The sequence below is a fragment of the Ptychodera flava genome, chromosome 17, assembly GCF_041260155.1.
Source record: "Ptychodera flava strain L36383 chromosome 17, AS_Pfla_20210202, whole genome shotgun sequence".
Classification (NCBI taxonomy): Eukaryota; Metazoa; Hemichordata; class Enteropneusta; family Ptychoderidae; genus Ptychodera; species Ptychodera flava.
The window spans coordinates 11,358,872-11,384,905 of record NC_091944.1 but is presented as its reverse complement, the minus strand read 5'-3'; the positions used below and the strand labels follow the sequence as shown (position 1 = coordinate 11,384,905).

At 39.7% G+C, this 26,034-nt stretch overlaps 1 protein-coding gene across 1 annotated transcript; it reads left to right on the top strand.

Annotated features, from left to right (window-relative positions):
• The first annotated feature begins 1,007 nt into the window (after positions 1-1,007).
• Positions 1,008-19,452, top strand: LOC139115408 (solute carrier organic anion transporter family member 5A1-like). The gene is made up of 8 exons (XM_070677502.1): positions 1,008-1,835; positions 8,108-8,425; positions 9,808-9,972; positions 12,750-12,945; positions 14,290-14,470; positions 15,597-15,793; positions 16,117-16,181; positions 16,800-19,452. The coding sequence occupies exons 1-8, from the start codon at positions 1,184-1,186 to the stop codon at positions 17,186-17,188; spliced, it is 2,163 nt and encodes a 720-aa protein (XP_070533603.1). The 5' UTR covers positions 1,008-1,183; the 3' UTR covers positions 17,189-19,452.
• The last annotated feature ends 6,582 nt before the right edge of the window (positions 19,453-26,034 follow it).

Here is a 26,034-nt window from a genome sequence, read left to right as displayed (position 1 = left end):
TATTATTACCATTTCAGTGATTCGAATCAGTCAAATGGTCTCGGAGCATTTGATTCGATGATAGATATTTGTTACGATTAAAGTTCACAGGCCATCGAGAGAGAGTTTTGGTTACAGAAACAGAGTACTCAGTGGCTCAAAATCTTCAAATATAACACCGTTTTTTTTTCTTATGCGTCGATGTTACATACTGCCAAGCATTGTCCCTTCTTGCCTGTACAGAGGTATAGTACGATTAAAATGTTATTAAATTCATCACATTATCCCAGATTCCCTGTACATGTGGATACCATGCACGATCGATATCAGCCCCTTTCACAATGCTACGTCAATATCATTATCCATGGTGTTGTTCATCAGTTCTTGACTTATTGGTCTCTAAGCGAAATGTAACAAGTATAAGACCTTTTGACAGATTACATAATAATAGCAAAGTTGATGTCACAGTGAATGACCTCTGTAGCATATAGAATTCTTTAATAAGGTATCAGCCATATGGGAGATCCACTGCCGCATTAAAATTATTTACACAATCCAGAGTTTTCCAAGCATTTCTATTTCTTGGCGGCTTGTCTGCTTCCATCCTGTTTTCTCCTTTCCACGGTCAGCATGTTCAATACATACAAACTAAAAAATTAAGCGATCCCGTGCCAAAGAAAGGGACCAGTCACTTACACGACCTCAAACGAAGCACCCACGCAATAGTTCTTTGCTGAGTTTGTCGACCAAAGGGCAGCCACTTAATTAGTGCTGGTACCTACCCCAGGGTATCATGTTTGTCAGAATTTGCCTTGTAAGCGGCGAAATTTGCCAATATATCATCTAATAATTTAATTGGAATATTCTGAGTGAAACCACGATATTGCTACAAGTTGGTGAAGGAAAGGACTGCCAGGCTATAGGCTCACACACCCCCACCCTTTAGAATAGCGTGTTCCTTCGAGACCCTTCTGTTTATGCATTGTGGACTTTGTGACATGCGCAGAACAACTTTCCTTGTGAAAGTGATTCCGACCGTCAGATGTGCGCGTGTGTACATTCAGTATTGATGTCAGTGTGTAGCGAAGATCAGTCGCGTCGCCGGTCGTCTTGACACCAGGTGTATGGCCAGCTGTAGGACGAAGGAGGCTATATTGTAGACTGAGACTCGGACTGTGAGAGACTTGAGTCTTCGATTGACCCGATGGAGACAGACAATCAAAATTCGGTTTACTATGTGCCCGCCGGCACGCAGGATTCGGAGAAAACCTTACCAGAGGATCGGTCAACCTGGTGCGGATATGGAAAATGGCGTCCTCGGTGTCTGCAGCGGTTTGCCAATGGAAAGGGGTTTGTTTTCTTCGCGTGCTTGATGACTTTATTTCAGAGCATGGTGGCTAGCGGATACACCAGCAGTGTGGTTACGACTATCGAGCGACGATTTCAGCTAAAGAGTTCGCAGTCTGGGTTCGTCGTCAGCAGTTATGAACTCGGTGCTCTGCTGGTCATAGCCTTCGTCAGTTACTTCGGCGGAAAGGGCCACCGTCCTAAGTGGATAGCGTACGGCGCTCTCCTCATGTCTGTCGGGACTGTTCTCTTTGTACTTCCGCATTTTGTCGGTTCGAGATACGACATTCAAGACGCGGTAAACACTACCGAACCGGAGATATGTGAAACCAGTCCGGCCAAGAAAATACGTCACATGTCCTGCGAAAATAAAACTTCATATACTATTTACATATTATTTTTTATCGGGGCACAGCTATTACTAGGCATGGGCACCTCACCAATATTTACACTTGGCACAACCTACGTTGATGACAATATCCCCAGGAAACGCTCTGCTACTTATATGGGTATGTACTTCCGTATATGAATGTGAAAGTTTCATTTTGAGAAAAAAATGGACCTTTTAAGTTGGTATTATTACATTGAGACTGACTTCCTCATTTTGGGTTTGCAGCCTAGGCATATTCCATCAAGAGCTATTCTAAATATTTTTTTTCTAAATATTATGTGAATGTATCGCCGACCCTTATTCTACAGCATGGCTTACCGCTACTTGTTGTTCAATACACCCATAGCATACAGTATCTGATCAAAAATCAGATTTTTTTTTCGACTTTTCGCACTCGTTTTAGAACATGAACGAAGGTTGTCCCTTGAAACACCAAGTTCCTGGAGTGTATACCACTATCATTGTGATAAATGTTAATGTTTGTGACACGAGAGTTGATCAAGGTTATTGATGTGAAGTTCTGCATACAGTTTTGATGGATCGCCTGCCCTATGTTTAGTTGCACAGTTCGATATTTCATCGGCGTTCGCTTTATGAAAGCACTTTTGTTAGCGAGGCATGGGTCAACAAACTTTCAATTCATGTAGTGCGCATTTGATATGTAAGCTTATGTATATGTGCCGGCCTGGTGTATATGTGAGTCTATTGTGGTCACCTTGTCCGACTCTGGTTTTAACTCCGGTACTTAGCTTGACGTATTAAGTAATTTCGTTTATCAACTTAGGAATTTGTGGCTATTAAATTTACTTCCCGCAAACAACGTACACTTACTTATTACGGAGGTGGGGCTGCCTACCTGTTTGGTTTTACTTTTACAATAACAGCACCTCGCATTCTGACACGTCGAAGGTGACCTGTGTGTGTCACGCCTCGTCCTAAATTCATCGTCATAACGATGTCACCACCCACCAAACTGTCGTGGTTCTGCTTTCCGAGGCGATGTGGGGGGAAATCGCTTTGGAAAGTTGTGGGAGACGGAACTGTGGCAAGATTCTGAACCGAACAGGTCTGCCCAGGTTAGAGTCCTTGTAACGCCGACAACGGTACGGACAGACCAGTACGCAGAGCGCGTATACCACAGTCCCTTGTCGCCTGTCTAAATGTAGCGGGTCTTGCGCAAGCACAAAGGACTCGAGCTTTTATTTGTTTGTCTGTGTTAAAGATAAAGTACTTGTGCAATGAAAAACAAATAGCCAAACTATAAAAGGAAAATGATAAAAACAGAGACATATAAATATAATGTAAGGCAACAACATATCAACACCAAGACTGATGACATGAATGGTAGAAAGACAGGGATGCTGATAATAGCAGCAGTATGCTACAGACATGTTATGACATCGTATCTTTTGATGCCGTCTTTGCGTTGTTCATCCAACCCACCATCGTCGTAAACTACAAGCCTCTTTACGGCAAAGGGTTACCATAATTTTTCGTAGGTTTTCGGAGCGGAAATAAAGCTATGGCTCGCAAGACGGCCACCCACGCATCACACGCTGTTTCAATATTTGCAGCGTCTTGCGCAACAAGCATTTGATATCGATCTAGTCGACAGATATCTAAGATATACTTAGTATCGATGTCCATCAGTAGTTGAAACTCCCGTTTATCGATTTTACGTAATACCAAGCTGCAGTAATTGCATGCTAATTCAATATTTCTGAGTGATAGTACGACCAAGGCCGGCCTAACGAGTACTTCTGCTTCCCAAGTCAGTAGAACGTGGAACAAATCGTATTAAAAACATCAGCTTTACGTTGCAGGGTTGTATACAGCAGATACACTTTAGAGTGTATAGCAACAAAAATTCTAAATTGCATTAAGTTATAGGCAATACATGTAAATCATCTACGGCCATTCATCTGTTTGATATCTACCCCATCAAAAACTCTATACAGGCGGATGGATAATAGCCAGGAGTTGTAGCGTGACAACACAGCTAATTAATTAGCAACTAATATTGTGACTGATAGCTGACAGACAAAGTAATATCTTACTGGCGTAACCCGTATGTATAACACGCGAACCTATTGTTACAATGCGTCCCGGGGCAAATATTTATTACGGCGTCGCCATAACGACCACCGCCTTGATCAGTGACACGGGGCTCCAGAATTCAAGAGAGTATAATCCAGGGCATGTGTATGAGCCAAATGAAATCGTTCTTGCAACCAGAGTATTTGAGTCATTCCTATTTCAGTTATAACACGAGGAAACCGTTTACGGTATTACATTAATAACTGTGGGCTGACATACTCGCAATTCTGACATATTCGACATCCCTCAGGTAAATTGCAGTCTATAGGAATGGTCGTGCTTTTGCATAATTCCAGACAAACTTGATACTCACAAAAGACTCGCAAAGGTAGGGGAGCTAAGTAAATTGAAAATAGCTTCTTCAAACTAAGGCTAATAAAAGGAATTTTACAATGTATACAGACGGTAGTTCTTTACAATATTATTATATTTGACCCAATCACATATACGTCCGGATAAAATATTCAGCATACCTTTCACAGTAGGTTTCCAAAATGACAAATTATAAATTGACAATCCTTTAATTTGAAAAGGCGTCACAGAATACTGAGCTCTGACAAGTTATCACGGTAATCTTGACTTAATTTATTTCGGTGTGTGTCATGTTTTGATAGATTTGCGTCATATCTATGCCCCATCTAAAAGCCGCGAGTGTTGATGGATTTTCCCTAAATTTCTGCCTGTTTGTAAAGAGGGATGCTACTCATAAAATCATGCCAATTTGTCCACTGTTCGACTTTTCAACATAGCGCGTGTGTGCACATTCGATAAATATTGTTCATAACTCTATTTTGGTCTAGACCAGAATTCGTTTATCAACAGCAAGATTTTGAATTGAAAACAATGCTCGGTATTAGCGCTAATTTGCACGACCTGCATTTCAACATTCTTTAAAAATCTGGAGAGGAAAGTGAACTTTTCCTAAAACGAAAATCATGAAGATATCGGCAAAAGTTGCTGCTATCCTTGGAAACGTATAGTGGGTGCATATAGACAGTCTCATCTAAATCTGATCTCAGCTTTGTTTTGCCCTACTTTCATCATAATCATGCATCCATGCACGAGACAGTTGTGCTTGCATCCGCTCTACAACCGTATACTTCCTTTACCACTATTGTTGTCCGTCTATATTAATACTTTCGTAACTGACATTCTTTCAAGTTCTGTTACCGGATAGAGCACGTGTTTATGAGTAGATGAATGTTCGAACCCACAGGCACTTTGAAAGTTCAGTGTACAGAAACCCTCCTTCAAATCACCCAATCCTCTACACTGTGACAAATTTTGGAGAATTGGATCTTCATATTATCCAAATTTCTCAAAAGTGTTAGATGCCCTATGGGGAATGTTGCAATATTACAAATTACTCATAAAAACAAGTGTGTAACTTTTAAAGGAAAGCAGACGAGCTTACATTTGCAGATTAAACCGGCATTAAGTTCACTATCCAATTATCCCAAATTAGTTCCAATCGTGTTCTGAGTTTCCCACCCACGCGACTCACTAATGAATGCAGTACAATGCAATGGTTCAGCAATGCAATGTGTCGTATTCAGACGGGAGTGGTCCACCCATGGAAAGAAAGGCCCATAGTTCAACAATAGGAACACTTGAATATTCGAAAGGACCCAGACAACAATACTTTACGAACTTGACCCTATATTATGGAGGTAGGAAGAGACCTCCATGACCCTATATTATTGTCTGGTCAGCAGGGCTTGGATAGGTCGGCATACATACTATTGTAGTCCCCTAACCACCGAGGGAGGGTCACTTCCTGAACAAACACCCTTTGCTAGCGAAGTTGAAAAGTGATGTTCAATGCAAACTGATGCCGTGCCCACCAGCCAAAACAAAAGAGGCGGCGGGCATTGTCGATCCTCGTGATTTAACGCGTCAATGACCATCTTCGTGTCGTAGGCTATTGAAATCCGACGTGTTTTTTTTTGATAGCGAACGAGTGTTTGTCTATTGTTACGCATCGAGCGAGATGACATGACGATTCACGTTGTAACATGTTCTGATCATCATGTCGCATCAACGAGACTACTTCATGTTTCGAATTCTGTTTAATGGTTATAAATTTATATTTTTCTTCTCATATGAACCTGTAACCTTACAATTGAAGCAGTTCATGGAAAGACACAGCTCTGAAATCCTAGTTTATGGAGGAAAATATATGGATATTGCCAACATTCCAATTTTTTACATGCAGGAAAAATATTTTGACGAATACGTTTATTCATGTACGTGCCCAGAACAAGACAGTTTCCTGTTCAGATCACAGGTTATAGAAATGGCCTTGCGACAACTCTGCTCTCACGGTTGTGGGCTAGAGTATCCGTGATACACTAGACTGTCGACGTATACAGTCCCTTGTGCCTTTTCTGTCCCTTATTGGTGTATATTGTCTCGCACATACGACGGCGAGAGGATGAATCGCAAGCGCAGCGCCGAAGGCGCGAGCTGGGCATTTCGAAAGCAGCTGGATTGAACCGCGAGTGCCGATGCGGCACGAGGGCAATGTCTACCTTTTCGCGTGCGATTCCCCCACCATCCGCACTAATAAGAGACAGAAAAGGCACAAGGGACCGTCGACAGTCTACTGTACACCAGCCGTTTTGTTTCGTTTGCATTGTTATGATTCGGCAGAATATCATTGTCAACAATAGCCTACATTATTACCATCAACTAATCAAGAATTATTGCTCAGTGTGCATATATCAACATGCACAGCAACCTATTTATCGCAAATCCCAGCCAGTCGCTAGCGGGGACACTGTTAGTCTCGGTTTACCCAGACTGCAGTGGGGCTCTACTTCCGCCCGCCCACACAGAGGGCGGAAGTAGAGCCCCACTGCAGTCTGGGTAAACCGAGACTAGGACACTGTAGTATTTTCTACTACTTCAGCTCGACGTCATGGTGCATCGATGATACAAGGCTCCACCGCCCGTCTCACATCCAATGGACTTGGCCAAATCGCTCAGACGGCAAATACAATGCGCCATTTACTTGATTGATATAGCATTATCTTGTAGATTTGTTGTGTAGTACCGGTAGTCTAAAGTTAACGTTGGCCTCCTTGATTTGCTCAAGACGTCACCAAATACCTAAGTCACGCAGTATTTATTCCGAAGCTACCACATTTGATAATGCCTGGTTTATTTGTTGCTGGACTTGAGTCAACTTATGTGAAGAATGCACTTTCAAACAATGTCAAGGTCACGGTGTTTGTTGTCTGTATTGTTCCCAAAGTAGCAGCAAACCATTCGAAAGGACAAACAAAGATATCGTTTTGCGTCAGAATATCGAATACTGCTTGTATAACGAACAACAAAACAGAAATCAGATTGACTTACTTAGGTTAAGAATTTATCAACACAGTTCGAATTGAGATAGAAAAAACATGTCAATGGACACAAAATCCGAAAGGAGACAGTAAATTGGTTCAGAGACAGAAATTTAGTTTCAACGCAAAGAATTTTGAACATTCATGGAACACTTTTTCCTCAGAGAAAGGGACCATATTGTAACTCTTTAAGTTGTGACGTCATGAATGACGACACTGCATCCACATATGACACACAAAGAGTAAGCGTATTTTTGAAAGTGTGCATATGATAGTCTGAGCTGTTTGAGAGGACCTTTAAAATGCACACATATGCTTGTGTATATACCCAGGCTGCTCCTTCGGCGATCATTCACTTTCGGCAATTGAGATCGATTGCAGGCAAGGTCTTACACACATACATGCTGCAGGAAATATAGACGACGATTTACGGAAGTGACCTCACAAAGGACTGTCTGGCGAAGCTTGCTAGCTGGCTTTGGCGATGATCGTTTCTCATGTTATGTTTTCAAGTGGATATTTGGTTGTACGCATCACAGTGCGCATGCATAAGACGACAATGTAGGGTAACTCCCAACGTGAGCCGTATAATTTAATTCCTTTCAATTCCGCCCAGCTCCTCTTTAATCGCCGCATCAAGGTGAAGTGGACATTTGAACACAGACAACGTAAACAGCCTTCAGATGCGATCTGTCCCTGAAGGCTACCCACGTAGAAACTCAATTACACATAAAACACAAAAGAGACAGTGACTACTTCAGAGTCTCGTGAAAGAAAAACAATATTCCGGGGTCGCTAGCTCCTCATGACAAGGTTAACTGACTTTATATTAGGAGCAATTTAGTCTTGATAATTTGTTGAATTTATAGATAATGCGTATTTTGTGTTTATTTATTTATTTATTTATTTATTTATTTATTTTATTTATTTATTTATTTTGCAGGAATACTCTACTGCATGGCCTCTATAGGTCCGGCACTTGGCTTTGTGGTAGGAGCGTTCGCACTACGTGTTTACGTTGATATAGGCTTCATAGACCTTGAGGACGTCCCCATAGAACCGAAAGACCCCAGGTGGGTTGGCGCGTGGTGGGGAGGTTACGTGACCATCGGGATCATCATCGCGATTTTAGCCGTGCCTTTACTGGGATACCCGAAGGTGTTGGAATCAGCTGCTTTGAAGGAAGTTGAGGATGCGAATAATGACGGCTCTAAGGACGAGGGTCATACAACAATGAAAATAACCAACGGCAAATTACGAGGTACGTATTCACCAACAATAACTTGGGAATGGAATAGTTGATTGGTTTTTACAGTCCTGATAGGGCAGTGTAGAAATTCACTAAGCAAATTTTGTAGTGGTATCTCCAGAGATTGGAATGTGGAGTCGTGACCTATTTTACGGTCTATTGCGTCATTGAACTGGTTAGTACTGACGGCAGGTTGCTGAAACACGGCTGTGATTTGAAAGGTATTCCACCACGCACTGTAATGTTGACAAAACGTCCAGCCCTTAGAGTGCTGTTATTTTTCCCACCAAAATTTTAGTGCACCATTTACCAATTTTTATGATTTTTTCTGTAATGTTTTTGATAATTTTGAACCAAATGGTCATCACATTTTATCAGCTACAGTTTCTTACCAAAAGTTTGGCAAAAATCTTTAAAAAAAATTGACTGCGATATATTTTTTAAATGCGACAAAAATTGACTTTGGCGCTCAAAGGGTTAAATGAATCAATATCAACGGTTCATGACTGCCGTTCCAACGGCTCCATTAAGGGCTCTTTCAGGAATTCAAAATCGCCTAGAAAGATTGAAAACCATTTTAAATGGGTGATAATTACTTGCGATATTGGCGTCTATATCCCAGTAAACCTGTGATTGGAAAAACTTAACACTAAAACAAAGCGCACCCGAACGCTTAGAATCTTCTGGTATTGGAAGAGATTTCGACTCTAGCTGCACTCTACCAATTGAACAAAACATTTCTTTTAAAATACTTATATGCAATCAACCGCATAGACATTGTAAAATAGTGTAAACCTTCGATGTAATAAATTTGCAGGTAGCCTAAATATTAGATTCAGAAAAATATTGTGATCTGTTGATTTAAGAATCAGATTGAATTTTGCATCGCAATTAGAAATGTGTCGTTACAGAATGAGATCAACTGAAAAGGGGACAATTCTAGAAAGTTCTTTTACTTTCAATGACAATACAATCCTGTATGAAAATTGTGTTGCTGTTGGTCGGGGAGCCATCAGTGTGGCGCGTAATCCAGGCCATGTGCTCTAACTCAATAAAGCGAATGTGCAACTCCTCCAATAGAAAGTATTTCAACTAAAAACGAAAGAGTTTGAATTCAAATACGACTATGCGACTCTTCAAAAAGAATTGAACTCAAAAAGGATATAATTTCCTGCGAAAACTACTGTAACTCTAACCGCATGTGAAGTCTTAATTTTGACCTTGATTACGCGCCATACATTGGAGGGATAGTTTTGGAAATGCAATATCGCCTCTGTGCTATGATGAACCCTATACTGAGAATACTTAACTAGCGATGCAAACACGTTTGACAATCACGTAAAGCGCGTTGAATGAAGTTAACAATGTCCGTCTGCCTTTATGATATCTTTCAGATTTTCCGAAAGCAGTTGGCAGTTTGTGTACAAATCCTATCTATATATGTATCTCCTTGGCTGGCGCGATGGAACTGGCGATAGTTACAGGGTTCGTCACCTTCATTCCGAAGTACCTGGAGTCACAATATGCTGTAACGCCCTCCACGGCCAGTTTACTTACAGGTATTGATATTTTCTGTCTACATTACTTGAAGTAAAGTCAAATATATTGAAAGTCAATAGAATGTTATGTCTGTCGAGAATTTCCATTCCTAGCATTACCTTCACGATGGTGAAGAAATAAATTCTGTAATTTTTGTCCCGTAACCAGTAACAACGTATTGAAGGTTGCAAACAAAATCCAGGGATCCTGTCGCCTAGTTTGCAGGCCCAGCTTACATCATTTATGGTGCATTAGTATTTCTTGGTCAATCAGACCAATGTGAAGCAATTAAACTACTTGAGGTAGCAAAAGTCCTGGCCGTCTATATGCACTATTTGATCGGCTGAATCACGCCGCAGATTTATCAAGCAGGATGTCCAAATTCAGTCGATGTTATCGATCAATGGTTGTCTGGCACAGTTGAATTGAGGTAGTATGCGCCTCGAAAGGGAAAGACTTAAAATTTTGCCCAAACTGTTCTCAATGAAACTTTCAACCTCTGTATTTCTAAATCACGAATACAACGTACAAATTCTGGTACTAGAGAAACAAATTACCCAAGATTTACCGATATTTGAGATTCAAAATGGCTGCCATTCCTGTGTGTTAACTCCACATAGAAAAATGAAAGTTTCCATTTTCAAAAAACTAAGACAGTAGAATTTTTTCTTGCACCAAGAGCTTTAAAATGAGCCCCCACAAGTGGTGTATCAGAAAAGAATTGTAAAAGTTTGAAAGTCCGAATATGTGTCACCGATGCGCGTTCTGCCTTAATATGTCACTACCTAACCGCGCACATTACCCATTTGTCGAGGACAAAAAATTGTTCTCGCATTTCAAAGACAGTTGGCATCGTGATCGGTTCGAGAGAAGACTTCTTGTTATAATTTCGAGTAGGTTCAAGCTGAGAACGAAAACAATATCGTAAATCGGAATATTTTTGATGTCTGGCAATGGAAAATTTCACCTTTGAAGAGAAAGCGTTCAGAATGAAATAAATAGTTAAGTTTTACTTAATCTTTAGTTCATATGTCAACATGCTGCATAACAATCTCTCTGTGACTGGCGTCTCAGGTTTTTTTCCCACGAGTGACTAATCCCTGTCTGGACAAATAAATGTATTGGCGCGACGACTGAATCGAACAGTCTCGGAGACAAATCGAGTCAGCAGACTGTGACCCGGAAGAAATCCCAATTTCCTGGATCGCCTATTAAAGAGCTGGACTGACGACAGTCTATACCCAAGAGCTATAGTATAGTGTGACGATTGCTTGGCAACAATGTGCCCGGCCCTCTTAATTACTTTACATCAATGTTTTCTCAAGAAGGATAAACGGATTCAGTGCCGCGGGGTGCTGTGTGTTCAAAATACGTTTTCACACTTGCTATGTTAACATCTTCAGTTCCTTTTTGGCGTTTATCAAATGCTTGCTAATTAATTTTCTTCTTTCCTTCCCCGAACAGCACTGTCATTTATGTCAAGATAGAATGCTCTTCGGGGACATATTCGGACTCTCAGATTTTTACAATACGAGATCTAGCATCTTGTACAGCTCAATTTTAAGTTCATGGAGTAGAGCAAGTTTCACAATACTATTTTTTCGATAATTTCACGTTTCTCCAAAGAGTGAACGCATGCAGGGATGGCAGCCAAAGTTGAATTTCAAATATCGGTAACGTTTAAGTTGTAGTACCAAATTTTGCACGGTGAGCCGTCATTTGTTTCTTTGAATTCGAAACAGAATGGTTGTAAGCTTCCGCGAGAAAAATAATTCGAGCAAGAGTTCAAAGCCTTTCAATATCGAGGTGCGTGCTTCTTTAACACAGATAAGTACGTTCGTCGACATGATGAATACAAATCTCAAGATATTGCAAGAGCGGGATTTAAATTTTTGAAAAATATTTTTTTTTACTTTGAAGTCCGTCTCATCGGATAATTCGTCACAGCTGTGCTTTTGAAAGTCCGTTCTTCAGATCATTGATGACGTAATGATGAAATTTCATTTGATTCTGTAGCCTAGCTTGTCATGTGATGACCGTTGCTTAAGAATGTCGCCTCCAAGCGTATCCTTAAATCGTCAGTAGATTTTTATCAAGAACAGTTTTCCACATTCACTAAATTTGTCTAAAATAACAATTATGTAACGAGAGGACTGTCTGTTCAAGTAATGCATGAATTTGAGCTGTTTAAGCTGCCGTGAAGGGATAAAACTGCCCCTATCCTCCAGGGAACGGAGAGTAACTGAGACAGTCTTTTCATGACAGGCAGAGCCATGAATACAAATTGCCGAATTTAAATAACATCTATATTTTCTTCCGCTTCCATAAGTAAAATTTGTATATTTTATGTTTTAGTTTCGGTTAATTCACGTCTTTAACAGCAATACAGACCGAGGCAGTACATTGATAACGATGTCTTTATGAAGGAAAGACTGTTGAATCGCTGCTTTCAGCAGTAATGATTCATGTTGGCGTGCTCATTTGCCCACAGGGATTATTAACATCACAACGAGCCATGTACGAGAGTCGGATGTATTAAAAGGACATCAATAACGGGGTCTAGCACAAGACTGTCTCTTCAAGAGGATGTTGGTCGTCAAATAATTCATTAAGTCCCTGAAATAATGCTGACGTAATGGACACGTGACCACCCTTGTCCAATCTTCCAGATTTACACGTTTCAAATTAAAAAATAGAGAATCCGTATAATCTTTGACCGCAGCTGCGTATATCATGAACTTCGTCTCCATTTTCCAAGTCCTGACTTACCGCGATATCATTTATTTCTATTTTGTAGGGTTACTGATCCCTGGTGCTGCCTGTGGAACTGTGTTTGGGGGATTTTTGGTCAATAAATTTAGTCTGAAAACGGTAGGGACGGCCCGCCTGGGTTTCGTCTGCGTTCTTATTTCTTTTCTGTGTTACGGCAGTCTATTCCCACTGCGATGCGGATCTCAGAATCTTGCCGGCGTGTCTGTCGACTACTTACCCAGGTCAGTGACGTCACTTTATCTTTCATATCCGTCCGTTTTGCATCACGGTTTTTACATGATGTTGCCTCTAACACAACTAGCAGGAGCATTTAAATTAACCATATTAATTTATTTCAAAGTATGCCAGATTGAGGAAATGAAAGTGCCTTTCAGCATATATTGTCAGTTCTGCTTTTATTTATCGGTTACAGAGTGTGTGCATAGAATTCAAAATAGCTTGGCCTGCTTGTAGGGTCACAACATGAGACTTGCGACTGTCTTTGTACAAATGCAGAAAGCGTGCAGACATGTGGGGTCGTTAGCAGTCAGTTACCTGTATTCAATAGTGTCATAAACGCAAACATTGAAACGGTCGAATTTACAACTCCGAAACTACAGATTTTCGCTCACCGCAAATTTGCATATAATCCATATATGGTAATAGAGGCGAGTCGCGATATTTGCTCATCTGAGAGTCGGTAGCGCAGTGCAGTCTTTGCGACGCACGGCTCTGGCCATCCATAGTCAATTAAGTGACCGGCTTCAGCAGATATTGGTGACCGAATCGCTTTGAATAAACGATATATTTGATATTAGAGATTTTAAAACTTCATATAGGGATTGTCGATTCTAAAAGCTGACGCACTAGAAACGAAATTCCTTAATTTTGGCATCAAACCCCCCCCCCCCCCCCCCCCCAAAAAAGAGAAACTCCTCAATACAAAATGTGCTTTTTTATTTTGTATGTATAATAACACGTTGTGGAAAATCTTTGCATGAATATAGATAAGCAAACTTTAAATATAGACTTTTCAATCCCAAGTAGTCTATATTCTCTATCAGAGTTCAAATGCGATGGCCAAGTGCAGGAGGGGTGTATCTCCTATTATTTAACACAGGCGATACGCCCCTCTTGCACTGGGCCATCAAAATTATGTCTTTGTGTGTTTTATATAGGTTGTCGCATTTAGCTGATCGGAGCCCGTACATTTAAAAGCGCACACGAATACACGTCCCGTGTCTGTATTGTCATTCTTTCTGTCATTTCTCTTCTTTCTGTCCAGTTTCTCTCTTCCGTTCTGATTTCATGTTTTGCAATTAAAATGTCGTATCTGTCATGGTTTCACATTCCAAATCTATTTTGTTTTATATTTAAATAAAGCAGGATCCTTATTGCGATTTTTAACGCACTCAAAACAAATAAGGGACTTACCCCCTCCCCCGTAAACGAAGGAATTACATTTCTAGTGCGTCGGCTTTTTTGATCGACGGCCCCTTAAGTTTTTGGTTGTAAAATCAATTTATGCATCGACACGAACATGCGATATTGAATATCTCAGATTTTATTGTGATACTGTTTTCCAGAGATATCCGAGATGCAGACGATAGGGTGAATATCACATCAAATTGCAATTATCATTGCCAATGTGACCCGTCTACCTATCAGCCTGTCTGTGGTGAGAACGGCGTGACGTACTTCAGCCCATGCTATGCAGGGTGTGAAAAAACCGTGGTAGACGTGGACGAAGACGAGGGCGTGAGAATGGTAAGTCAAGGCATTGGTGGTCGGTTTTGCAGGAGTTGAAAGCACTGTTCCATGCTATATAGGAACTCTAGAGATCATACAATTTCTGAACATCATATTTTCATCACGTGGGTCACCGTCATGACTACAAGTGAACCAAATGCGCCCTCTAGATCACAACATGGTCTGATTTCAGCATCTCGCCCCGGGCTCTTTGCGTTCACGTAGTGCTGATTTTGGTAAATGTTAGCGTAGTGTAGGCTGACAACCAGTGCTGTCAGTACTTTCCAGCGTTAAATCGCCTAAAGTCAAAGCTGTACAAAATTAAAACAGAAGGTAAAAACCATATTATTTGAATCGTTCAGAGAAAGAAAGTAACTGCATCGAAATTATCAATAAGCGAGATGTCCGTGTAAATAAGCTACAACCTTAGCAAGTCAAGTTGTTTTTCTTCGGGGGGAGACTCCCTCCTCAACACTCCCTCAAGCAAGAATCGAATACCATGATGTACTTTACCCAGCCACCGAAGATTTGCAGACCAGACGGTTAAGCTGCAACAGGCTGCAAAGAAAGCTGTATTATTACAGTATCACGATCAAACGATATCAGTTGAAACTCTGACGTGGCTATCGTGCTGTGCCCAAGAGCTAGGGTATTCCTTTATATTCCGTACTGCTTCACACTGAGGAGAATGGGCAATAGCATGTCGATATCTAATAAATGTTGCCCGATCACTGTATCATCTCATGACTGATAGTCACGGTTAATTTGGATTTAACCAAATGAATGATATTAACCCTTTACCTGTCAAGATCATATCTCAGCATCGGGTCAAGTTTGTGAAAAGTAGTGAGGCAAAACATGTCCCCTATGGTGTATTTTAACAAAGACTTGAAGATTTGAAGGTCCCTGAAGACAGAGATACTGTAAACATTATTTTTATAGACTTAAGCTGCTATAAGATACCAAGCCCAGTGGGTGAAAATACATATGGTTTTAGCTCAACACAGCCTCTTACTGATTGGCAGATGGGGAAGTAAAGGGTTAAAATAGAATGAATTGAAATTGCTTGAAGTGCAAACCTCTTATCTTCAAGGGCATTAGTGAAGTTACTGAAGATAACGTTAAAATCTGTGATTTTCTTCAGAATTTCACCAACTGTGCCTGCATATCCGATTACCTACATGGTTCCGTTGACGATGGCGAAACCAGAATGACCTATGCAACATACGGCAAATGCGAACGAGACTGCAGTGCTGAACTCGGCGTCTTCATGGCTGTACTTATCGGTGTCGTCTTCATGACCGCACTCACACAGATACCGCTGCTGATGACGACTTTGAGGTAAAACTTCTCCGGGAAACATCCCATCTCTGTTATGCAGCCCTTCATAGGCTTCTACAGACTAATCACATATGTCAGTGTTGTTGTTCTGGAGTTGAAAGCTAAAAATCAAACATTTTCTTTTTCCGAAATGTAAAGAATCCAGGCTCGGCAAAAACTATGCGAACGCACGAACTCCATTAGTCGTGGAAATCAAAGCGTATATCATATTCTATTTCAATATACCAAAATTAAAATAAGCGTAACGACAATGACCCAGTTCCATGAATTCTGTGTCAAGTTATGGCATCCTGAAGGCTAACTGTTAATTTGTTTTCAAACAGATCTGTTGGAGAAGATGAAAAACCGTTTGCTCTGGGAATGCAATTTGTATTATTCAAAGCAATAGGTAAGTACTATTACTCCTGACGATTTGAACAATAGCAAGTTTCCTTTGACCCCTTTGGTATGTGACTGGAAATAATCGACCTAAGTCAACGGACTGCCAACGAGCTGTTTCCATCTTTGAAAGTCAACAACTTGACAATATTTACCAATTCACAAACGCCAAAAATTACATTGAATGCTGCATTCGATTTGGAGCGTTTCCGAATGAAATAAACTTTGTTTAAATGGAGTGTGTCGTCGGAACTGCGCGTGTGCGACTTTTGTTTATAAACAATGTATTTCATACATGATATATTGATGCATCACGTCAAGAGAGCGGCAACATTTAAATTTTACGATATTCATTATTAACAGACACTTTTTAACTTTCATCAATCGCCAACGGTGGTAGGAATCCCTGGCAACCTTCGAGCAGAGTTCCGACGACACCCTACCGTTAATGGCTCGCGATCATCATTGTTGTTTGTGACGATACATATGATAAAGCTGACGAACTGGCTTGATGCGTCTATCGTTGTTATATCACGTTTGTCATTCTTACGTCATTTGCACGTGTACTACTAATACTATAGATTTGAACTCTAAATTTCACATCGCCGACCGTTCCATATCATTTCAGCGTATGTGCCAGCGCCGATGTACTACGGTCAGTCAATAGACGATGCCTGCATGCTCTGGGAAAAACATTGTGAAAATGTCGGAGCTTGCCTGGAGTACGACCTAGAGCGTTTTAGGTTCGTCTACATCGGCTTAAGCACGGGACTGAAATTCCTGTCCCTTTGCTTTGTGACGTTGGCCTTCCTGGCAGCCCGAAGGAGGTACGCACAGTATGAACTGAAGGCAGCGGATGAAAACAGAACGGCCGACCACCCCGGGCCGCAAGTCGAGACAGAACTGACTATGTCTAACTTGACACAAGGCGATAATCCGTCTACTATTAGTGGAAACCTTGCAGGGAGGGACTGCTCAACTAAACAGAATGGTCTGTCTTTTGAAACGTCGCTATGACGTGGTGTAAATAGTTGAACTATACGAGGAAGTGTTTGAGGGACCAATAGCTGTAATCATTGATAATATTTGCGTAATTTTTGTTCGAGAAAATAGGCACAATGCCTCATTCTCCCGGACCGAAAAGTATTGTGAAAGACAGGGTGTTAGCCTCGCCAACACAATACATTTCGTACAATGTGCAGTGTTATTGTCGGCAAATGAATTCCAGTACGGTCTATAAAATTTTGTCGTCAACAATAACATTGGACATTAAAAGTGTAGTGTGGCAGTGCAACACTCGACATTTCGAAATGACTTTTGGGGTAGAAAAGTAATTGATATTAACATAACAACAATCATGAGAAATCCTTCATGACTTTCAGTTTAATGGAGCTTTAACAAATATTTATTTTATTTAAGAAATGTAAAGAAAGCAAAACAGCTTTATTAAGTTTTATTACTTGGATTACCCTAACGAAATATGCAAATAAGACAATGAGACTATAAAAGCAACCATTTTATAGATTTCCTGTATTTTCGCTGTAGGATTGCCAGCAGACTTTGTCTTTATATTCCGTTGTCTTTTATAGTATTGTTTTGGCGCTGTTGTTGTGAAGGCAACGTTTCTGTCCACTGTCAAGTTCCACCCTTTCTTTGCCTTGACGCCGGGCAGCCTATGATTTCTAAAACGCCCTCTACGATAGGCCTGAACACTAATCTGATCCGTCAGTGTGCCATACGCTGTGTATGACATTCCGACTGTGAATATTCACTCTATCGTTTGACTGCTTGTCGTGCTTCAAGCCTTGCGCCCTCTATTACAGTACAGCAATAGGGTCGGAAAGCGTCTAACTTCTGAAGCACGACACAGTGTAAAGCGTATTGATAAGCACATTTTAGAATAATTATGATGTACGATGACAGACAACTTGAAAATCCTAGCCTTTCTTGAGGGACTGTGCTCAAATTCATGTTAACAAATATCACAATTTTAGGGACCAGTACACATTTAAACGCACTAAAATTTCTTTCAAATTTGAAAAAATATGGAGAGACCTTCAAATTTTAACGATTGTAAGAACATACAGTGAAAGCAACTGCGCAAAGCAGGCATGAACAAATATGAATTTTTTCCTTACAGCTACAAACCTTCAACACTTCGAATAGATTTACATTTGGCAACGTTCGGTCTGTATGAAGAATTTTCTTCTCACATGGCTACAAAAAGGTCACGGTGTCACTCTTTAGCCCTCATCTCAAATGAGTGAAGATGTAACGTGCAATTTGGCTAAATGTACGCGTTCAATTGCAAAATGTATTGATGAAATAATAAGCAAATATGATATACTGATAGAGTTATATCTGAGCAGAAGACTTTATCTGCGATTTTATTTTTTATAGAAAACCTATCACAAAAATATTGACTTTCCAATTCCCAATTCGAATTCTTAATTCCAATTTAAATTTAAATTCCCCGCAGTTACTTGTTATCAATAGCAGAAACTATACTTTGTGAATCGCCTTGGGGGAAAATGAAACCTATTCAAATATTGAGAATACAATTTATTCCGAAATTGTTTACCCTAGAACAAAACAATCTAGAAAAAAGAAAACCCTTTGACTGCTAATCAATATATTAATGTGGTTACAACAGTCTGTAGGTGGCTATCGGCATTTGTAGACTTCAATAATGCGCTCGCGACTCGTCTCTGAACTGCAGAGTAAACCCTAAAAAAATTGGAAGAAAGCTTCTCAAGTGCTTGATTTATAACTTTCATGTGAACAGATACCAGTTTTTTTCGAATTTCAGCATATGTTATTACAATCATACCCTATTCTGGACGTACCGTTGAATACTATAATATTAGACTTTTTTGCATGTTGTTAATTTCTTGTAATCACAATCACACTACGTTCCCACCTTGAACCTCGATGTGATCACCCAATAGGATTAAACGTTATTCAAATTTTAGTTTCCGAAAACTTCGGTAGAATAGCCTTCTTTTAGTATCTTCAACCTTCAAGTATACATGTGAAATGGTTTCTTTTTAAAACTAAGTAAAAGTATGATAGTGACACTTCGCTATTTTGAGAAGTACTAGCTTTGACAAAGAGGACAAATATCACTAATTCAGTGCGCTGCCAGGATACGTACCTGCTGCGACATTGTTGAAATCCATTGCAGTTGATAAATATGCATTTACGTTTTTTTTAAAGGTTTAAGTGAAAAAAAAATTAACCTAAAAAATTATTGATCAAGACATTGAAAGCGATTGCAGTACAAAATATTTTGTGCAACTTTTTTGTACGTCTGAACATTTTGTGCACAATCATACGTTCATAATGCATAATGCATATCTTTATAATGCATGTCCTTACTCCAAAGTCTGGGTACAGAAGTATCAGAATTCGGTGGATGATATTAGATAAGGTCGGGAAATCGTGAATGAGTTTATGACATGATTTATTTGCATTGGGATCACTTTTCCGTCTCAAGTTTATTTATCTGAGTTCTACGACATTAATCAGCTGATCTGTCGTTATGATAATTTTCCATTTCCAAGGCAGCTTTGTTCACTGTTTTGTAACTGTCGCAATTAATCCCCAAATGTTTATCTCGTGCCCCAATAAGACAGATGCGTCTTGGCATGGATGGAACATCCGTGCTAGTTTTGCCGTTCAAATACTCCTCTTGCTTTGAATGAAAAACTTGCATTGCCGTTTAACATCCCTTTGGCACTTTGTGTTTGACTTTTCAACATCTGGGCAGGCCACCTTTTCGACGTTGATCACGCAAGAATGTTTCTTTAGTATCAGAGTTGTTTATTTCACTGTAAGCAGTTCAATTCTCTAGTATCTATATTTGAATGGGAATATCAGGACAAATGTATCGTTATACAAACGTTGCTCAGCCGTTTCGTAAAATTTACAACAGCAACAATAACAACAATAACAGCAAACTTGTAAATGATTTGGTACCTTAGCTATTCTGCTGTCACTGATTGCTTGCTATTACAAGAGAAATCTTCTATTTAGGAGAATCTTGGCCAGTCACTCCTTGCCAAAACTGTTGTTTTTCCGTATTGTCTGCAATGTCTAATTGGTTTGGTACATGGTGGATTTCATGAACCACGGAAAGTGAGCAACCGGCCATGCAGTTTCGATATGTAACAGCATGCATTCCACGATTTCAAATTTGCCATGTAAGGTTATACTTCACATATATGTGCACTTGCATTTAAGTTTATCGTGACTTCTGCTACGGATTTTAAGGTACCGTGGAAATGACACAGGGGTGTTAACTTTGGTCAAATCGCCTTTTCCTTTTGTAAATTCTCATGTCACAGTTTACTTTCATAATGTTCACAACATACTGCAAGTCTGTTTGAAACGTCGATGTCAATAAGTTTTGATTCCTAAAAGCAGCTTCTCTAGGGTAACTGCAATAAGCTAAGAATATTATTGTGTAATATTTATTTTAAACGGCTCCGTCTGGTCTTGTCTTGCGCTGTGACATAGTATCGTCGCCATGGCAATGGAATATTCTGAACAGGTGTTTCCTTGGATTTACAGTAAGGCCATTTAAAGAAAATCCTTTGTTTGCCGTCTTTGGATTTTTGAAAAACCTACCAGGGAAAAAACAAACACAGACAAAAAATACAAGTGTTTTAACATTAGCTCAAGTTTTATTTACTTTCCTTCAGAAAATAATATTGTTATTTGTAATAGTGTTAACACTGTGTTTTCTTAATTTTCTCAAAACTTGCCAGCACGCGGACGGCAAACAAAGAATTTTATTTAAAGCGCCTGACGTTTAAATGAAACAATTTCATCCGGGAACATAAATGTTCCCAGTGATTGGCCTATGCAACATATTTGATTTACATATTCACGATATTGGGATCGTGCACTGTATTAATCGTAGGTATTGGAAGCCAGAAGACTTACATTTAAAATAGCCTTCAACGTACCTTTGTCATTATAATTGATATTTCAGAGTGCGTATTGTAGCGTGGTTATTGCAAGTTTGATAACATTTCTGAAAAATCTAGCCAGTTTCGTAACTATAAGAATATACGCCCTGCCCTATTACATATGGCATGGGAGCATAAAAATGTCTATGTGGGTTGTGTCATTATGTGTCTTACGGTGTTTTGCAGTTACAAACTTTACCTTCTGTGGTATTAAGTCATTGTTTTACTTTGTCGCTTGTTGTTTGTTTAGTATTTTGTTTGTTTGTGTTTTGCTTGTTCTCTATATGGAATTTTCGTTGAAAATTAATGATAGTCAGGGAGCAACAGCTATTCTACTAGGATTCAGTTTGAATATGTTACACAGGACCGAAATAAATCCTTTACAATTTCTACCTAACTTCAGTGCTTTGTAGCTGGATGCTCGCGAAGGCAACCAATCATAATGTAGATGCGAGTCACATTTTATTGACATCTGGTAGTCCATATCTTTGATTCTGAAATGCCAAAGACCTGTGAATAACGCAGCAACTTGAACAATGGTACTAAAAATACTACGCCTAAGTGAGATATGGTTATATCAATTTGCACTTCCCGCCGATATGGTACGATATTACTACCATAAACCAAGGGACAAGGTAGTTTCAATAACGTGTGACCGCAAGAGGGAGGCATTGCATCCCCCAATTTATTCAGTGCAAAATAGATGCGCAGATTGCTGCTGTTTTGTGTTGAAATCTACGCATCTATTTTGCAGCTTTTTGCTAACACTGTGACGTATGTACTACCGGCATTTCTGCTTGTGTACTAAACTTATTCAGTCACGTCTCATTTCCAGTAACATATATGTGTTACGTCACTGTTACACCAAGAAAATCAATATTGAAAGCCTTTATTTGGTAGGTGATAATATTGGTGTGGTATTTCGCATATCTAGTGGAATACAAGAATTTTGGTTGCAGTATCGTCATCGTTTAGTCATATAATCTTCTCCGCTTTTTAAGGGACCGTCTCAGATTGTCGCAGAAGTTCAAGAAACGAAATTTCTTCGTTTAGATCAAAACCCCCTCCCCCCTCCCCCTAAACGAAACTTCAAAAGTGTGAAATGTTTATGTCTGCCTGAGAGTACAATGTTGCATTTTGCTATAGCTACTAAAGACATATTCCCCTTGCCACATTACAACATTAAACAAACCGAGGCTTGGTCTGCAATGCCCTAATGCCAGCACTTGCAAATGCAGTAACATCCGAGTAATCGTCATACGGTTCAGGCGATTTACCCATATAAGGATATCCCTCACTCGTTATATAGGAAACCCGGTCCAGTTCTGGCCGTTCCAGTATGCATTGACTGTTTGATTGCGTTGTCGCAGACAGTTGCTTTGATTCCTTACAGAGAATTTGGGCTTCGGTTATATCAGTCTGTTTACATGGTGGTTTTTCCTCACCAGGTAGACATATAGCTGGAGTCACTCCGGCAAGAAACTTCGACATGGGGGCCCAGGCAAGTTCAATCATATTAAAACGACTATGACCAGGTGCATAACCCCGGTGCATAACAAGTGAGAATAAAGAAATCTAGTGGTTAGAGCAGACGCTTATAGATAGCCCATTTTAAAAATGATACTTTTTGTCTTTGAATAATTTGATGAATGAAAGGTTTAGGATACAATGTTACTATAGGTAAATTGTGTTTGGGGAATGAACGAGATGGAAACAGTTACAAAGTTGTTGGCACGAGTGTGCATTTTTTTCTTTAATTTAAAATAAAACTGTTACACGAAAACTTGTGATCACAAAATAAAAGTGCGAAAGTGAAGTTCACTAATTGAATGGAGGTCAAACCCCCTCCTCCCCTAAACGAATAAATTTCGCTTTTTGAACTTCTGCGACAATCTGAGACGGTCCCTAAAGATCTTTGTTTTAATTTTGCTAGTCTGGATGTGCAAGAATATTGAAAAATGCATTTTTTTGCTGAAATAAATAAAGCAATGACATTGTTATACTGTTGTGCAATGGCTCATATTTAAAATAAATCTCCTTGCTGCAGACGAGGGTTCCTTTGATACAAACTACCAGAACTGATGGCCAGTATATCTACGTCAGAAAACTTGTGAGTGGTGACTGAAAGGGATCAGTAAATGTGTCAATACGTAATAAAAGTGGCGCTAAAATGGCACTAGATGGCACAGACACAGGAATTATACTTGTGGTGGCATGTATGTGTTTGTGGTATACAGTCGCTGCTGTAGTTGTCAGCAGTCGTTAGATGTTTCAAGCTCAAGCATGGGTTTCTCAAAACTTGTTTAGAGTCAAACTGAACGACTACGCCTCAAGGTTGCGCAAGTAATATCTAGAAACAAATGTCTTGAATGAATTTATTGGACAGAAATATGTGAAAATTATATCTATATTGCTGGCAAACATCCCAAAACTGACCAAATCGTTGAGGAAACGTAGCATGCATTTTAAAAAAGAAATATATTATGCACTGCACAGTAGGTTGTTTGATATTGAAACATGTATTCTGACATCTGATAGTCTTAAATTTTAATAATACGTCAAAGCAGACAGTGATTGAATTTCCAGGTATAGCAAATCGAAACAGGAAGAATGTGGCGAGAAAGGTGACGTGGAGAAGAAATTTAGCGCCACGCTGCTATATTGTTACGTACGTCCCCGAGACACTGACCTAGCCGTCGTCATGAACACTGCCCTCTATAGTGCAGTTTTGGCAGGGATAGGCCAATTGTTGAAGTACTCTGTGAAATCAAACAGGAAGTGATGTTAACAAGAAAAGTTAAACACACTAAAATTGTACAGGAACTTGCACGCACTAGCAATTCGGTGTAACGACCATGCTGTTTTCTAGTCTTTTATCCTCTCATCAATATTTTGCTTTATTCATTTTATGAACTTCTGCTGATTAGATTAAAACAACGTTACACTCAAAGCAACAATTAAATGTGAAGTTATGAGTAAACAATGGTGGTAATCACAATTAAAGATACCGATACTCACGCTGATTAATTGCTATCCCATAATGCAAGTAAAGGCAACATTACCTTCCAAAGTGTGAGATCAATTATCCCCTCACTGCACGAAGTAACCCCTTTCAAGATTGAATCTAAGCTATTGACAAACCCTCTCAGATGTGGCCATGGTGCTCACCAAAATAACATATTTATAACTTTACGGGCAGGTGATGACAAGTGCACAAGTTCCAGGAATAAGGCACTCCTGCTTTTGTTAAGACTCTGGAGCCAGCCAGGTCACTGCACGAAAGTTTAGGACAAGTTAAGCTGTGCTGTCAACTGCGTAAAGTTTGAGAACCAGGCTGACTAGAATGCACCATCGATGACAATTTTTCAGCATTTTTTACCTCCCTAGGTGGAGCAGGAACTTATTGGGTCAGTTCAGTACATTACATTACGTACACACCCAGTTGAATTGTCCAAAATATTCTTATAGGAGAAGCAAGTGATGATTTAAGGTAGAATGCGCCTTGGGGACAGATATTTAAATTCCCAAACTTTTACAATTCTTTTCTGATATACCACTTGTGGGATTCATTTTAAAGTTCTTGTAGTAAGAAATAATTTCATAGTCTTAGTTTTTTGAAAATCGAAACTTTCAATTCTCCCCATAGAGTTAACACAGGGATGGTGGCCATTTTTGAATCTCAAATATCGGTAAATGTCAGGTAATTTGTTCCTCTAGTACCAAAATTTGCACGGTGACACCTGTCTTTTATTCTTGATTTGTGGAGAGAATAGTTGAAAGTTTCATTGAGGAATGTTTGATCAAAAGTTTAAGTCTTTCACTTTCGAGGAACATACTACCTTAATGAGAGGGGTTCACATGGAACACAGTACACTCATTCCATAAAAAGCTTTTTTCCCATGATAATTGGATTACAAGGCATTCTATCAGGATTAAACTTACGCACATGATTGATTAAGTGGTCAGTAGTTTCATCATCATAAGTTGATGCAGATGATCAAAGAACGTCCACCGTATGGAGATTTGGACATAGTTTTGCTCTCCTATTGGTCACGAAAAAGGTTGATTATTACAGAGGCTAGGTGTCACAATGGCCGTTGTTATAGATTGTATCATCGGATGTAGCCAACCACCAGAGATACAGAGATGGTCCAGAGAAATACTAATTATGCTAAAACATCCTGACAGATAAATCAACAAAGATGATTCATTTGGTACCATTCAAAAGTTGTAATTTCTTCAATTTACTCTGTTTGATAATCATATGCCCATAGACAATGTAGAGATATCATGAATTACATATAATTTTTGTGACCACACTTTTTTAGTTCTATCTCACAGCAATTTGTCCTAAAATAAGGAACGGTAATACAATTTAGCTATTAATGCAGTACAAGGTATTGCAGATACGGTTTCCGAGTGTTGGGAATGACAAGCGCAATGTTGTTGAATGGAAACTTACTGTACACAACTGAAAATGGTTCTATGTGAGTGTGGTCCACTGTCATGGTTTTGAGACACACAGTAGAATATGCGTATGACATTCTGTGAACCAATTATTAGTGTGTACCACCATCCCCTCGTCTGCAACATGGCTCTGATTTTCTACTACATGAGGACTCGCCCTCTACAGTCTCCTAGTCGAGGCTCACTGAGCCAGCGGGGATCCTCACTAAGCTTGTTGAGCCGTGCTGTGCTCTGGTCAACTGAGGGCGCTGTCATGGTGAGAGTCGGCTGAGCCGTTGCGGGACTGTGGGAAAGTCTAGATTTCTACCTATAATAGCTTGCTTAATCTTATATGAGTGTGGCTCCCTTCGAGGCTCGCAAACATCTTCTAAAACCACATTGATAAAGCATACAATATACAAATCAGGTACTAATATACAAAAT